The sequence below is a fragment of the Crinia signifera genome, chromosome 3 (genome assembly GCF_055691185.1).
Source record: "Crinia signifera chromosome 3, ASM5569118v1, whole genome shotgun sequence".
Lineage (NCBI taxonomy): Eukaryota > Metazoa > Chordata > Amphibia > Anura > Myobatrachidae > Crinia > Crinia signifera.
The window spans coordinates 38827422-38845135 of record NC_139219.1 but is presented as its reverse complement, the minus strand read 5'-3'; the positions used below and the strand labels follow the sequence as shown (position 1 = coordinate 38845135).

Below are 17714 nucleotides of genomic sequence, written 5' to 3'. Positions count from 1 at the left end.
GTGGTCCGCGTTGGGTCAGTTGGTGTTTTCATCTACCTATGGAAAGGTTCGTCCATTAAAATCAGAGAAAGAAACTGACCTCAAAAAGCTCCATCTCAACAAGCCGCTACACTCCACTTGGCCCATAGTGAACAGTCCTTTCCTAACAAGCCAATGTGATCGGGATCGGAACTTCACCTCTTTACAGAAAGAACTTTTCACCATAATGAGTTCTTACAAAGACTTGTTTTATCCAGCCAGGATGGTGTCAGGGGAAGATATCAGACATGTCTACTGTCTCCATGCCCTCAATCATGTGCTGAAAGCAAACTCTCAGGTCCTCACCAACAACGCCAAGAAAAGAGATCAGAAGGCCAGGCCGGATGAAGAGGACCTAAGAGATCAGGGTCTGACCAGACCAAAGGTGTGTTTCTTCTCCTCCATGGGGGACAAAGTCTTTGGCTGATGTATTCTATATCATGTGATAGAAGATAAAATACATCAAGATGCAAAGATTGACAGATACATCTAGATTCACATTTTTCTTACGGCCAGTGGTGGATGCTGGGGTGTGGGTATTCCGGGCTGGAGGTCCGGGCACCAAGGAGTAGAAACTTCTTGTGGCTAGTGCAGCCCCAGGCTCCGCCCCCCTAATACCCCTTCCTGTCCTCAGAGACCAGTTTTTTCCTTGGTGCTCTGAGGAACAGGCACCACGCTAAGGAGAGGGCATTTTTAGCCCTAGTTTTTTTTTTTTAACACAGCCGTCAGACTCGCAGCGCTGCTGCGGCTGACGGCAGAGACTTCTCCCGGCGTCTGGTGGACGGACCTGTCGGCCGCTCGCACCAGACACCTCAGGCACTTGGAGGGAGCTGCAGCCGGGAGAAGCACAGGTAAGCGGCTTCCCTTTGAAGGGGAGCTGGATATCGCGGCTCACACCGCCGGCGGAGGGGGCGCCGCCGGAGGCCTGGCAGCAGTACTCAGCTCATGCTGAGAAACCGCTAGACCACCAGGAGTTTTCTGCGTAAGCATCTCTCTCTGTGAAAAGGGAGTTACGCTGGTGGTTCCAGGAGGGGACGGAGTACAAGATAACTCCGCCCCCATGCTCGCGGCAATGGCCTGTCCTGGGTTCCCGCCGCGAGCGCTCCTCTCCTCCCCCCTGTGTCACAGCGGGGGCCATTTTAGCTCACTTGCTGCCTGCCTGCTAAACGGAGAGGAGCTTAAGAAATCGCCCCCCTTTGCCTCCACTGTTATCAGTGACAGGTTGTATTATCCTCACCTCACTTATATGGTGAAGGTGTAGGAAACAAAGTGCCGAATCCTGTGTGTATGTGTTGTGTGAGGGATTGAATACTGCAGTGTATTTTTTCTGTCTTTGTTATTTTCCACAGTTTGTTATGTTGATGTGAGTATTCATATACCACATCTCTCTCTGTAGATTTGACAGAGAGCGCAGTATTAGTTCACTGATTTCTTTATTTAGTGACTGACAATTCCCACATACAATATTACTGGTGTATTTAGTTAACTCAGGTTACAAATTACTGGGATACATACACATATCATGGCAGAAAAGGGGAAATCCCGTAGGCCTGGTCCCGCTCCAGTGTTGCACGCATATACTTGCACAGTGTGCAAAGAAAATTTTGCTAGTGCAGAGCAGAACCACACAGGCCTCTGTGACCGTTGCTCTCAGCCGGGGCCTAGTTCGCAACTCAATGCGGATGTTCCCTGCAGACCGGACTGGGCGGCAGACCTGTCCTCTGCGATGAGGGAATTAGCTTCCCAGCTGGCAGCGTCACGTAACTCCACTGCCGCACCGGCTCCCCAAGTCCAGCCCCAGCCAGAACCTGCTTGGGTAGCAGGCCTATCTCAGTCAGTCCATGGTTTGGTGCAGGTTTCATCCTCACTACAAAATGTTCTGACAGGGTCTAGTACAAATAGACCGTCCAGGCGTGAGGCAACTCAGCCTCTTTTACAGGACACAGATGATGATGATGGTAATACAACTGGAGACGATCAGGACGGGGGCGCTATTGATATAGTGGATGATGTGGACACTGATACTGAGGATCATATGTCCCAAGCCAGAGTAGATAACCTAATTAAATTGATACGGCTCACTTTCAATATTAAGGAGCCGGATACTCAGGCCACTGCAGAGGGCGTACATACTGAACCAATGTTCAAACGCAAAAAGAAAGATAGTGCTTTTTTCCCTCAATCAAAGCAGTTGGATGATCTGTTTGAAGAAGCCTGGAAGCATCCAAACAGGAAATTTCTTGTGTCTAAGCGTATTTCTTCCTTTTATCCCCTCCCAGACAGCCACAAGAAATGGGATGATCCTCCTCAGGTGGACGCTCATGTCACCAGGTTAATTAAGGCAACGGCCCTGCCCATACCTGATGTAACATCCTTAAAAGATCCAGTTGATAAAAAGCTGGATCAGTTTCTCAAGTCCATATACGTTAATGCAGGGGCAGCAGTTAGACCTAGCTATTCGGCAGCCTGGACAACCAGAGCTATAGCGCACTGGGCAGATGCACTCTTGGAGGGCCTTCAGTCAGGAACTAAAAGATCTGAGTTGTTGTCTTTTGTGGACAATATTAGAGAGGCTAGTTCCTACCTAAGTGAGGGTGTGTTGGATGCGGGAATATTTGCATCAAAAATTTCTGCAGTATCTGTGGCCGCACGCAGAGCCCTCTGGCTCAGATCTTGGAAAGCCGATAACGATTCCAAGAAAGCTTTGGAGGCCCTACCTTTTACAGGGGGCATTCTCTTTGGAGCGGAATTGGACAAGATTGTCACTTCCATTGCAGCCTCAAAGTCTGCTTTTTTGCCCACAGGAACCTCCAAACCAAGGCAACAGGCCTTTCGGTTTTTTCGTCCCTCCAGGGGCAGATCACATTATACAGGATCTTGGCCAACTAGGTCACAACAGCCCTCACAAAAGACGCCGAAGTCCAAGCCCAAACAGGGTTGGGCAGCTTGTCGCCAGGCCCCAAAACAGGCTGAAAAGCCAGCGGCCTGACGCCGGGCACACCAAGAAAGTGCCATGGGTGGGGGGCCGTCTTCTGGAGTTTGCGGAGACCTGGTCAGGTTCCACATCGGACTCCTGGGTGTTGGATCTAATATCGCGAGGGTATGCTCTAACCTTTTGCTCCAGACCCCCAACACAATTCTTTACAACGGGCCTCCCACAGGACCCGCTCAAGGCAGTAGCCCTCGAGACTGCAGTCTCAACTCTGTTGGAACAGAAGGTGATCATACCTGTTCCACATTCCCAAAGGGGGACAGGTTTCTATTCGAATCTGTTCCTGGTCAGCAAACCAGATGGGTCCTTCCGTCCGATATTGAATCTCAAGAGACTCAATGCGTTCCTGCGGGTACCAAAATTCAGGATGGAGTCCTTGAGCTCCATTCTAAGCACCCTAGAACCAGGAGATCTGATGACCTCACTGGACATACAAGATGCATATTTGCATATTCCAATCAAGCAGGAGCATCAGAGATTTCTCAGATTTGCGATATTGGATCGCCACTTTCAGTTTGGTGCTCTCCCGTTCGGGCTCTCAACAGCCCCCCGGGTGTTAACGAAAGTCATGGCGGTAATGGCGGCTCGCCTGCACCTCGTAGGCATTCGAATTCTTCCTTACCTGGACGATTTACTGATAGTAGCACAGTCACAGGAGGAAATCCAGAACCACCTACAGATTGCTCTGGACATGCTCCAATCCCACGGGTGGATAATCAACTGGAAGAAATCAAGCTTGACTCCCTCATCCACCATGATACATCTGGGAGCACTAATAGATACAGATGCCCAGAGAGTTTTTCTTCCCAAGAAGAAAATACAGGACATTCACTCACAAATCCAGGCGTTTCTGTCACAAGGCAGAGTGTCAGTGCATCTCTGCATGACACTAATGGGAAAACTGGTATCCACGTTTCCGATGCTGGAATTTGGGCAGTTCCACTCCCGAACACTCCAGCTGGCCCTGTTGTCTCGCTGGAACCGATCACACGCGGATTTGAAAAGACAGTTCCTCACCATATCAAACATGGTCAGACAGTCCCTACAGTGGTGGCTGCTGTCGGACAATCTGAGGAAAGGAAAGTCCTTCGCAAGCCACAATTACATCATTGTGACAACAGATGCCAGCCTGATAGGCTGGGGAGCTGTGACCCTAGACCAGTCATTCCAGGGCCGGTGGTCACAAAAGGAAACAAAGTTACCAATAAATGTACTGGAACTAAGGGCCATCTCCCGGACGTTCGAACAGTCAGGAACCCTTCTTCACGGAAGACCAGTCAGAATACAATCAGACAACGCGACGGCAGTCGCGTACGTGAACCATCAAGGGGGGACCCGGAGCCGAGCAGCCATGCGGGAAGTGACCCAGATCCTGCTATGGGCAGAGAAATTCCTACTCACCCTGTCGGCAGTATACATTCCAGGAGTGTTGAACTGGGAGGCGGACTTCCTGAGTCGGCAGACGATCCACTCAGGGGAATGGTCCCTCCATCCAGAAGTGTTCTCAATCCTGACAAGCCAGTGGGGAATGCCACAGGTCGACCTTATGGCCTCAAAACACAACAAAAAACTCCCCCTGTACGGAGCCAGAACAAGGGACCCACAGGCATGTCTGGTAGACACACTATCAGCCCCCTGGCCGTTTCAAAGGGTGTTCGCATTTCCGCCAATTCCTCTAATCTCCCGGCTACTTCGCCTCAAGAGAGAGAGGGTGACCATGATCCTAGTGGCCCCGAATTGGCCGAGACGATCATGGTACCCAGACCTACTACAGATGGCCAAGGCACCACCGTTTCCCTTGCCCCTCCGACCAGACCTCCTGTCACAAGGACCGTGCCTACACCCCGACTTAGCCAGACTGGCTTTGACGGGGTGGCTATTGAAGAGTCGATCCTGAGCAGGAGAGGTTTTCCCCCTACAGTCATTAAGACGCTGCTGGCGGCAAGAAAGCCATCGTCAGCTAGGGTGTACCACAGAGTCTGGCAAAGGTATTTTCTTTGGTGTGAACCCAGGAGGTTCAACCCAAGGATATACAGGTTGGATAGGGTCCTAGGATTTTTGCAATCAGGCCTGGACATGGGGTTGAGCCATTCATCCTTGAAGGTTCAAGTGTCGGCTCTCTCTGTCCTTTTCCAGAGAAAGATCGCTACTTCATCTACAATCCATACATTTCTACAGGGAGCTCTTCACCTACAACCTCCCATACGTCCACCAGCAAACCCATGGGATCTTACTTTGGTGCTAAAAAGTTTGATGAAGGCCCCATTCGAACCCTTGGAATCAGTTTCTCTTTCATGGCTTACTCTGAAGACTATTTTCTTGCTAGATATATGGTAAAGAGAAAGTATGTCCGTGTGTGATGCACCTACTAGAACTCACACGAATAAAAAGTAACTTTTATTAGTTATATTTAAGAAAGCGAAATATAAAAAAACACATACAACAAATACACACTGTGTTAAAAAACGGTGGCTCTCTGATCTCATAAACAGTAGAACTATACCAAAGTTCAAATACAGGAATAGGGGGCCGTGTTATCCTTATAGCGTGGTAAAGTGCCTTCTCATACGGTAGTTGGCCACAATCCCTAGATAGAAGCGCATTGATAAGTCATCCTAAACAAAGTTAGAATCCTAAAGAACTTTTTATAACTTGTTGGAAGACAAGTAGTACTTCAGGTATTAAATAATGGTGTATCAAAGTCTGCCTGAGCTGCTATTCGCCACAATAAGTATGTCGACACAGATGTCATAGGTTGAAAGGATGTCTCCTCCTGAACAAAAAGTAGGCTAGTAATAATCACAGTGTACTAGGTCTATAGACGCCTGTCACTGTTAAGCCTCATAGGGGGTGACTCTTATATACCTCAATATCGGCATGTGTCGGCACAGATGTCGTCACCTAAGATGTGTCCCTTCCCAAACAAATATATATAGGCTGGTGATTGTTCTGCGCACTAGATATACATGCGCTTGTCACCAGTAAGCCTAGTTATGGGTGGCCACCTGCGGTGTGTATTATCAGTGATGATTTACAGTAAAATAGTCACCTAAAATAGCCAGAGAGGTTTGATCTCCTAAGTTCTAGCAAGACATTAATGCTTGGTCTCTTAAATTACCCGCAACAACGGGAGTCATATGTAGAGATTGGCTGGTGAATATATCAACTGAAATGTCGACATTATGTGTCGATACTCGTGCGGCAAGTAGATAGTGAATATATATCCGGTAATTGAATGGCAGCTAGGTAGTTAGCCTATGTCCAGATATATGGTAAGCGATATTCTGCCTGAAATACTATGTGCCACAGTTTGTGGTTCTGATAAATATAAACACGGCAGGTAGTTACTTATAGGAGTGTCGACTTCCAAACAAATATTTATTATCAGGCTGGTGATACTTATATAGCGCTAAATAAGTAGGCGCCTGTCACCAGTAAGCCTAGTTTGGAGTGACCGAGATGTAAACTCTCAATAGTAATTAGACTCAGAACCCCTATTAGGAGTAACAGAATATAGACACAGTTTTACAATCTCTCAATTACCCGAAAGCGGGAATAGTATGGAGACTGGTGGTAATAATATTGTGGTAATCGCTCATGGGGATGAATCAAATTTCATCTCTGCAGAGTGAGGTTACTAGGGTAGTCAGGTAGTCTAATAATCAGGTGTTCATGGACACAGTAGGTGAAAAGTCGACACTGGGTGTCAGCAGTTTATTGGCAGACAGAAAATTTTAATGGTTTTTAACAGTGAATAAAAAACACTAGGTCCTGCATACCATTAACATAGTATAACCGGTGCAAGATCGGTTCTAATGGTATAATGACCAATATACAGATAACATATACACCATATATTGAGCTGTCACAGCAGGTAACGCAATTGACCTCAAATGACAGAGTCGCTATATAGGTTGGTTCACGTGTGAATAACAGTATATTAAAGCTGTATGGAGGAGTTATTCCAAAACCCTTAATACGGGTGATGGGAGTATTGTAATATACTGCCCCAAAGACAAGTGGTGAATGTCAGAGGGGTGGGAAACAATTCCCTGCAAAACTTCCTCCGTGAGCTAGTACCTAGCGACTCAGAGGTAACTGCCGCTGTGCAGTGACAAGCGTGAGGTTGTCCTCACACTATCTCTCAGTGCGCATCTAATAGGGCTTCCTGTAAATAAAAATACATCAATCAAAATACATCCTAGTAAATGTAAGGATCAGAGAGCGACACCGCTAGCCGGCGCACGCTTCGCAAACAGCTTTTTCAAGGCCAACCCGTCTGGCCAAACTGAGGCTGTTAAATACCCTCCCTGAAGTGGGCGCGGTATAATTGAAAGTTGCTGTGTCCTATGAAATTTGGTCCTCTCTTCAAGGCAGTTCTGATTGGTAACGGGGCGTAGTAACCCTCGGGGATGATTGACAGCTGTCAAATCTTTGCGGACTCCCAAGATATTAAAAATGCAGTGGTTATTATTATTATAATTTTATTTATAAGGCGCCACAAGTGTTTCGCAGCGCCGTACAAAGGAACAATACAGGGAGACAAAACTTGGCATAACATTGAATAAATAGCAAAAATACAGTACAAATAAAGAGCACCACAGTTCAATACACATTACAGCTTAAATGTAAGTAGTGAGGACCCAATCAACATACAACTAGAGGCTTGAGGCCAATGATGGAGATGAGTATGAAGATGGTCACTGAGTGTTGGATTAAAGGAGAGCTGTGAGTGAAATGTGAAGAGAAGTGGGCTTTGACAACAGGAGGGAAGAGGGCCCTACTCGGAGGAGCTTACAATCTAGTGGTTAATCTCCATATCATGCATTGTAATCATATCCAGGTAGCGTACGAACAGTATTATATTATATTCGGGTGCCGCGGTATTGTTCCGCTACAGACTGCTGTTCTTATTGTGCCTGTCTGTTCCGGGCTTCCTACGTGGGAGTCAGTGTCTCAGGTATTGGCAGCCGTCAGACAGGTTCCCACAGAGCTAATAGGTAAGTATTTGCAAGGAGGGGGAAAGAGAGGAAAAATGCGGAGATATATGCTTGCAGAGCAAAGGAATCACAGGTCCGTGACAAGGACGGTATCTATACTCTTGATGTGCATATGGGCTGATAGAGAATGAGAAAAGATCTGGTTGGGAACGGGGCATGGTAACCCCCGGGGATGATTGATTGTTGTCACCTCTCATTCTCTACAGTCTCCCGGGATATAGGTACAGCGGTTAATATTATGTGATCATATCTAGGAAATGTACAGGCAGTATAATGTTGCGTTTCAATGTCGCAATCCTATTCTACTAGGGCTGCTGTTCTATTATGCCCGTCGATAGTAACAGCCATCAGACAGGTTCCCATAATATTGATAAGTAAATAATTTACGAGGAGGGAAAAGAGAAAAAATTTTTGTAAAATACAAAATACACAAATATATGTATTTGCTAGGCAGAAGAGGCACGGGTTCGTGGTAGGAGCGATATCTGTATTTAATCATTGTCATGTATATGTATAGACGGGTGAGGGATGAAAGACTCTCCAAATATCCCTAAACCCTGTTTCAAAAAATGTCCATCTCTCCCTACAATTGTAAAGTATTTAGGCAGATAGTGGTAAATTAACTGATCTTCATGCGGGATACATATGATATTGTTAGTAAACGGCACAAAGAAAACATTAGGGAGTGAGGATTTGATAATGGTATCATGTCTATTGTGCAATTGGCAATGAATAACACTAAAAATGTGACTTCCGGCGGGTGGCGCATCCAAGATGGCCACGTTTTAACAGAGCTCCGCTCACCCAGGCTACATCCAGCGAAATCCACCTGTAATCCACCCAGACACGGGCTGATAACTGAGCCCGGCCTCTTCACAAACACCAGGGGTACACCCCGATACTTATATTGTGGACCCCGGACCTGAAAAAGCCTGCTACCGCCGAAGTCTGGCCCGTGATCGGGCCCTCACGTGGGACGCCGCCGAACAGAGGGAGACGAGAGATCCCAACCTCCCCTCCTGCAGACGCCGGTCCCATCGGAGCCCCCTCCACACCACGCACATCTCACCTCCTCAACGCCGCGAAGCCCCGACAGGCAGACGAAGGGGACTGGAAGCGGCAATCGGCTGACCTAGCGGAGGTGACTAGAGTCGCGCGGGCGCAGACTGCCCCTGGACACCAGCTGACGGACGGCACGGGGGAAGCGGCATCCTCGGGACATCACGCCGGGCGGTCCCCGATAGCCCCAGCAGCCCTGACAACGCGCCTGGAGGAAACTGGAGACGGCTGAGGTCGCGCCCCACGCAGCATCCCCTGACCGGAGGCACAGATAGACACCGGGCTAAACGCCCTGAGGTAACAGCCACCGGGGAGACGGAACAGGGAGAACCGATCCCTCCCCACACACACCCTCTATCCCCAGCCCCTATGCCCAAAGCCAGCCACACCTGAGTCCCGTGCACTAGAGGTGACGGAGAACCGGGGGGGGGGGGGGGGCTTGAAACTACATCTAAAAGCCATACCACCGGACAACCACACATACCCCCTATTCCCAACCCTTGTGCCCAAAGCCAGCCACATCGGAGTCCGTACCCTAGCGGGAACAGAGGACCGGAGGGGACCTGAAACCACACCTGAAGCCCATACCACCGGACAATCAGGAGGCTAACAGATCGTGCCCCACAGGGTGAATGCCCGTACCCCCAGCACTGCTGGAATACTGAAAACCTGCAGCTATTATTCCTATCTCCCCAGCTCTTGAACCTGGACTTGCTACTTGCTGCTTGATATATCACAACCCACCAACTAAAAGTGCTTGTAACACACTTAAACCTGCTCCTACTCCACACCAAACCATCCTGCCGTGGTCCCAACATAAGCTGCTTTGCAGGGGCACATCCATTGGCTAAAATCCCCCCTACTACTACTGCCACTACTTCTTTGTGGCTCTGAACTATTTGATAGCTGCTGGGAACTTAATTATATGCTGTAAGACTGTTCTACATGATATACGTGCCCTGCTGATCACCCATCCCAGACACAAGCTTCTGCACGTACTCCATCAACCAAAGGGAGCCCTTTAATAACTGCATGTGGATCCTCTGGACCTATTGTTATTCCATCCTGCCCCTGACCTCATTTCCCCCCCTTCTTTAATACCCTGGTGCTGCCCTAACCCGGATACCCCTGAAGGAACACAGCTGTTGGATGAACTATCCCTCATATATCTGAGACTTGACGCTATCTGGTAATGGGTGGAAACCCGCCCACATGCTACATAATTGTTTAAGGTCATAATATATGTGTATAACAGCCAAATTACTCTAATACTGCTTAGCACCGTATTTAATAGCATAACAAACTACCACAAGAGGCAGCAGTTTTGCCCAGCTCCTTACAGGTTAAAAACTCACTTTTATATATCTTTGCACCAAAGTACTGTATGTTTATTACATTTGTTGAGCATCTGCTGCCATCTTGTGGCGAAAACTGAAATTACCTCAGTTTATTAGATTCAATAGCATACACTCCATATCTTAAAAAATTACTGAGAAATTTGTCGCTCTCAATAATTTTTGAATACTACTACCCTGCAGAAGAGCCGGGAGTTAAATTTATCTACAGCCGTTTAGAGCAAAGTTTATAGGGTGCAAAGCACTTATCACTCTTTAATTACATACTACTGCATAGATACAATGTAGACTATAATCCTCAGTAGGGGGAAACGCTCACTTGCTTTAATATGATAATGTGATATTTGACTATCTTTACTTTTGACCTCCACTAGTGGGCCCGACTCCATTTCAATCTTCTGCTGTCCGATCCTAACTGTTTAAGAAACGGAGGAGAAAGGGTGACCTCAGAAAAGATACATTACTTGGTACAGTCAAACTATTGTTAATACAATCTTTACCTGCCACTTGCTCTGACCGTCGCCCAACTCTATACCCTGGACGAAACCTCAACCCTTACTCTCCCCATTTTCCCCACCCATATTTAACCTGGTTAATGGACAGATTCTTGTCCCCACCACGCTCACGCTCCACCTCAATATCTGACGAGCATAGAATGGGCCGCAATAGAACTACCAAACAGACACCCTTAACTCCTCATTCCTCACAATCCACCACGGATGTGAATCCCCCACCTGACGATGACTCCCCCTCAGATAGCCAGACAGGCTTCTCATCCACAGCTCAGGAAATATTGTCAGTCCTGATGCCACATATTGACAAAAAATTGGATGAATTCAAAGCCTCTTTCCAGACTACAGTCCGGGAAGTTGCATCTAATACCTCCCGTATTGCCGACCTTGAACAAAGAGTGAGTGACACAGAAGACGCCATCACCAGTGCACAATCCTCCTCTGATGCCTCAACCATGATGATACAGGAACTCCAAGACAAAATAGAGGATTTAGAAAACAGAAATCGGAGGAATAACCTCCGATTCATAGGTATCCCAGAAAGTGTTAAACCAAATATGCTGTCAGATTATCTCACCTCCAAAGTGTTACTAGCCCTAGATGTATCGGACGCAGTTGACCTCCCACAGATAGAACGAGCACATAGAATCGGACCTGAGAAATCAGATCCCAACTCGCGCCCTAGACCAGTAATAGCAAGGTACCTTGATTTCAGAACAAAGGAATCAATTTTACGTGCTTACAAGAAAATGGAGCAACTTACAATTGATGGCATCCGTGTACTTATCTTTCAAGACTTCTCGGTGGCAGTAGCCCAAAAACGTAAGGCATTCTCCCCAATATGCAAATTTCTGGTAGACTCCCATAGGAGATTCGCCCTACTATATCCGGCCAAACTACGGGTGACGGACAATGGACGCACCTTATTATTCGATGACCCTGAAGCTGCAAGAGCACACTTTATGCCATCAATGGGTTCTCCTGGCCCACTAGTGAACACTTGAACCTACCCACAACACTAATGTTCTTATTGTCTCCCCCTATGATAGACGATAGATTCTGATTAATGATAAGTTTCTTACTGTTAAGTATACTGTTATTGTTGTATAGTTCACATCCGGTCGGTTCTGATACCCCAATCAGAACACACCGGGAAAGTTTGGATTGGAAAATACGGAAAATGTTGTCAAAGCTTCATATGTTATTTTCAAGTTATGTTCTTTTTATAATTCACACCAGAATTATATTGTTTCATCAGGCATGCTTAACCTATTTGATATGGGGTTTACCACTTATCAAGACACGGCCCCGCACTCGCTGGGATGTGGGACCGTCTTGTATGTTTAATTTCTGCTCTAATATCTTTGCCAGGGCTGGAGTAGGATGACACCGCACATCCCCACTACCTTACCATACTCTTCCCCCCCACACTCTATTAATGTATTATCTTGGAATGTGTGCGGCCTAAACTCCCCAATCAAAAGGAGAAGAATAATATCTCACATAAAACACCACGACCCAGATATCACCCTACTACAAGAGACCCACTGGAAGGCCGGTGAGGACTCAACACTGAGAGCCCCATGGATTGCAGAGTGCATATCCGCCCCATATGTCACGAAATCAAGAGGAGTGGCCATACTTTTCTCAAAAAAATTGATTTATTCCATTACTGACTCAATTTTAGACCCTGAAGGCAGATTCTTACTATTAGATATCCGGATAGGAGACTCGACATACACCATCTTGAATATATACGCCCCCAACACCCAGACCCCAGATTTCCTCTGCCAAATATCCCAACTACTAGCACAACGACCAAATTCCCCGTTAATTATAGGAGGAGATTTCAATGTAGTCAAAGACCCCATATTGGACAAACTACCTCCCCCACGAACCACTTCTTCCAACATCTGGACAGCATTCAACACATTCCTGACCCAAACACATGTGACAGATGCATGGAGACTATTCCATCCCACGGACAAATCATACACATTCCACTCGGGAGTCCATCATTCATTCTCACGGATAGATTACATTCTAATAGCGGACCACCTTATCTCTTCTGTTACCTCAGCCAACATAGGAGACATCCTAATCTCAGATCACGCCCCCATAAATATATCCCTCAACATATCCACTACTAACACGCTACATAGATCTTGGAGATTTCCCTCTTATCTATTTCACTCAGAAAACTTTCGCCAATATCTAAAACACCACTGGTTGGATTATGTAGACACCAACATAGAACATTGGGACACACCAGTACTATTCTGGGAAGCCGCAAAAACAGTAATGAGGGGACACATAATAGCATATGTAGCCAAACGAAATAAAGCATCCAGAACACAATACGACTCCCTCCATACCAATATGAACTCTTGTCTCAACGCTTATATCTCCAACCCCACTGATGACAATCACATAGCTTACCAGCAGGCGAAACACCTTCTCGAAGATTTCCTACTTTCACAAGCTCAAAGACACCTTGACTACACAAAGAACAGATATTATAGATGGGGGAACCGCACGGGGCGTTTATTAGCCAATCTAACTAAACCCTTCCACCGCAGAAGCCACATCACATCCATAAAACGAACCAGTGACTCCCCACCTCTGACAAAGACACACGACATAGTTAACGCGTTCCAGGATTTTTACACTACACTTTACAAGGCGGACACCCCAGATTATACACAAATGGACCAATTGATAAGAGACTCTAGACTTCCATCCCTCACCCAATCCCAAATAGAAATGCTTGATAAAGACATCTCAGCTGAGGAGGTGACTCAAGCTATTTCGTCCCTCCAAACAAATAAATCCCCGGGGCCGGACGGACTTTCCGGGGAATACTACAAAATACTGCAACCGGATATCATCCCGGCACTGTTAGAACTATTCCAGACTATTCACAAGTCCCGACCCTCTTACCCCACATTTAATGCGGCATACACGACCTTAATCCCCAAACCTGGACGTGACCCCATGAAGCTGGACTCATACCGCCCCATCACCCTCTTGAACGTAGATTTCAAACTCCTATCTAAAATAATGGCAACTAGGATACAGTCCTTCTTCTCGGAAATCATCTCACCTACCCAAATGGGATTTGTCGCGGGTCGACAATCCGTCAAAGGTATCCGTACGGCTATCGCCTCGGTAATTGCCTCCAATCTCCACCCCAATGCCCCACATATGTTACTGAGCTTAGATGCCCATAAAGCATTCGACACTGTTTCATGGCCCTTTTTATTCCTAACACTGTCAGCCTACTCCTTTGGACCCCATTTCATAAACTTGGTTAAATTTTTCTATGACACCCCTAGCACTTCCCTACTCATTAACGGAACTAAAAGTACACCTATCCAGATGCACAGGGGGACTAGGCAGGGGTGCCCCCTCTCCCCGATTCTATTTAACCTCTCCCTAGACCCCATCCTCAGACTAATTGACTCCTGGCCCACCCTACAAGGTATACATGTAGGCAATATGGAAATTAAAACAACTGCGTTCGCGGACGATGTCTTAATTTATATAGCAAACCCCAAAACTTCTTTACGCCCACTCTTAGACCTACTACATAGTTCAGGCCGGTTATCCGGCTTCCAGATTAATTTGGAAAAGTCAGAAATCTTATATTTAAAGCAGGGGTTCACGCGCCCCAAGTGGGCCTAACAGCTACCCATGAGATGGGCTAAGGGCCGCCTGACTTATTTAGGCATAACCCTGCCCAAAAACATACAAAACCTATACACCTATAACATAAGCAAAACTATTAAAAATCTCGCCAGAGACCTGGGTGGAATGAGTCACCTCCAGCTGTCCTACTTGGGAAGGGCGAACCTCCTGCGAATGATATACTTCCCTAAAATCCTATATCAAATTCAGGTTTTGCCCCTTCTTCTTACTAAATCCGATACCCTCGCTATCACAAAGCTGTTCCGAACTTTTATTTGGAACAAGGGGAGGGCAAAGATTGGAATGATAAAACTAACTCAACCTAAATGGAATGGCGGTATTAATTTCCCAGATATAACGGTATACAACCAGGCGGCGGTATTTAGATACCTCAAAGACTGGTTACTTATGAACCATACCTATGCCAACACCACTCTAGAACAAAATTTCTTACCACATATATCCCTAACTGCCTTCCTACATCTAGAAGACAGAGACATCCCTCCAGAAATACAAACTAATCCCCTCCTAATGTCGGTCCGCAAATTATGGTTAACCCTACGCCACACTTTTAAATTAAGCCCTAATCACTCCATACATCTGCCTTTCATACAAAATCCCCAATTCCACGATGGTAATGCCCCACCCTTTTTCACGAGCTGGAAAAATGCAGGAATTCGGAGAGTAGGGCAACTAATAGACACATACACTCATAAACCACTCACTTTCATGGAAGCCTCGAGAGATTACCCAATCATAACCACCCTCAACTTAAATTTTATTCAAGCCCAATCATACGTAGACAGGGTCTCAAAACTTATTCCGGAAAAAGACTGGAACAATGACCTTGACAACGTACTCTTGGCCCCCCCTCTACCTAAAAAAGCGATCTCTACCTATTACAAGTTCCTCCGAAAGCCTATGGATTACACATCACAACGCACAGGCCTTAATCAATGGCTAGAGCACTTCCCCACCCTAACAACAGACACTTTGTTAAAAACCCTACAAACCTCAATCACGATATTCTTAATGGCCAAATTCTCGGAAATGTACCTAAACATATTCCATAGATCATATATCTCTCCCTCACGAGGATACCAAATGCAAATCCTAGATTCTCCGAGATGCTCCAAATGTAATAACTCTCAAGCAGACCTATACCACTGCTTATGGGCCTGCCCGTTAGTTAAGAAATTCTGGACAGAGGTCCGCGACTATGCCAACGAACACTTGGTTAATTACACCCCACTCACCCCGGAATGGGCCATTTTTGGCATCCTACCTGAGGAAACTAGAGCCCCTAAACCCATCAAAAAACTAATGCTGGCAATCTCATCGGCAGCCCGCAAAACGATCCTTCAAGTATGGATCCAAACCTCCCCTCCAGCCCTGGCAATGTTTAAAGATAAATTGTTTTTTATTTTTCACATGGATTGGTTGGAGGCTTCCCTCCAAAAAGATTCACGTACCAAACTGTTTTTTGCCACATGGAACAGTTATATGGAAACCTTACCCGTGTCAACTAAACAAACCCTTTGCCAATGTTTCCAGAATACCCGCTGGTACGAGGAAAGAATGTTACTCAATGATCCTCCGCTAATCCTAGAATAAAAGATTCCCCTCTTTTGTTAGGATAGACATCCTGTATACATATGATAATAACATGGCAATATATGTCTAAAATGTAACTCAACCCTACCTCATGTACTTGAACATTTTGTACCTGTATCAAATGCCTGAATGCTCAACAAAATATTTTGTTATGAATGATGCTTTGACTTAATAAAAAAGTTGTTAAAAAAAAAAAAACACTAAAAATGTGTTGAAAGGGGAAGTATTGGATTGTGATCATGATCAAGGTGTATGAGGTGAATAGTTTTTAATCATAACTGATTAGTGATAAGTCATGTGTACGTTTAGAAAAATGAGTGAAGAATATTTCTATATATATTTATAGTGCGTTGTGTCCCTGAGTGCAGGGAACACATGGACAAACTACAAAAGAATAATTCATCTGTTATAAGTGATCTCGTGAGATCAATAAACGTGATCCACTGGGGATGTCAGGTCATAGGAAATGACAATAAGGTGAATGTGAAAAAAACACTCAAGTAAAGTGAAAAAACCAAAACGTGTAAAAATTAACCTGATGTAACAAACTGATGTAGAGGATAATAATAATAATAATGGTATTAGCGCTCTCATATCCACTTTCTATTAATATAGGGGATGGCGATGGAAAAAACATGACAATACTGTCAGTGAGTTGAAGTTTTAGGGGTAAGGGTGGGATTGATGGAGGAAAATAAATCAGAATGAGTAAAGTTAAAGGTACGCTGTGTACTTGTTCTCCTCGTTTAGACCATGAGGGAACATGGCATTTAACAAGAATATGAGTCTAGTTTCTTGTCTAAGAAGTTCACTGTCCAGGTCACCTCTCCTGATGCCAAGATTGACTTTTAGCATACCAAATGCCTTGAGTCCTGAGGGGTCTTGATGGTGATATCGATGGAAATGGCGGGCCACTGGTGTTAAAGTTTTCATGGCTGCCTTGTCTCTAGGGGCATTTTTGATACTGTTCACATGTTCCATTATTCGCTTTTTTAAGGGTCTGATGGTCTTGCCTATATAAATTTTATCGCAAGGGCACTGTAAATGATAGACGACCCCTGCTGTGTTGCAGGTGATCTGGTCTCTGATTTTCCAGGTGGAATTGAATTTATCACGATAAGAATCTTTGGTGATCATGTATATACAGGCCTTACAGGTCCCACATTTGTGTGACCCAATTTTTATTTTATCTGATCCCTTCATTTTATCCAGGTGACTATGGACTAAAATGTCACGCAGATTTTTACTTCTGCGCCAGCTGATGTCGATTCTGTTGCCCAGAATGGAAGAAAGATCTGGATCTGTTTTCAGTATATCTAAATGTTGATTTAGAATTTTCTGTATGTCTTGCCATTCTTGGCAATAGGTACCGATAAATCTGATTTTTTGGTCTTGTTGAGTGTTTTTCTTAGAGGGTATCAATAATGATTCTCTTGTCACTCTTTTAGTGGTGTTATATGCAGATTTAATGGCTCTT

At 45.7% G+C, this 17714-nt stretch overlaps 1 protein-coding gene across 1 annotated transcript in view; it reads left to right on the top strand.

The window, feature by feature from the left end:
* UTP25 (UTP25 small subunit processome component) overlaps positions 1 to 17714 on the top strand; it is a 39885-nt gene that overhangs the window by 7913 nt on the left and 14258 nt on the right. The window contains exon 6 of the mRNA XM_083175665.1: positions 2 to 403. Within this exon, the coding sequence (XP_083031791.1) occupies positions 2 to 403 (402 nt within the window). The remainder of the gene's footprint in view (position 1; positions 404 to 17714) is intronic.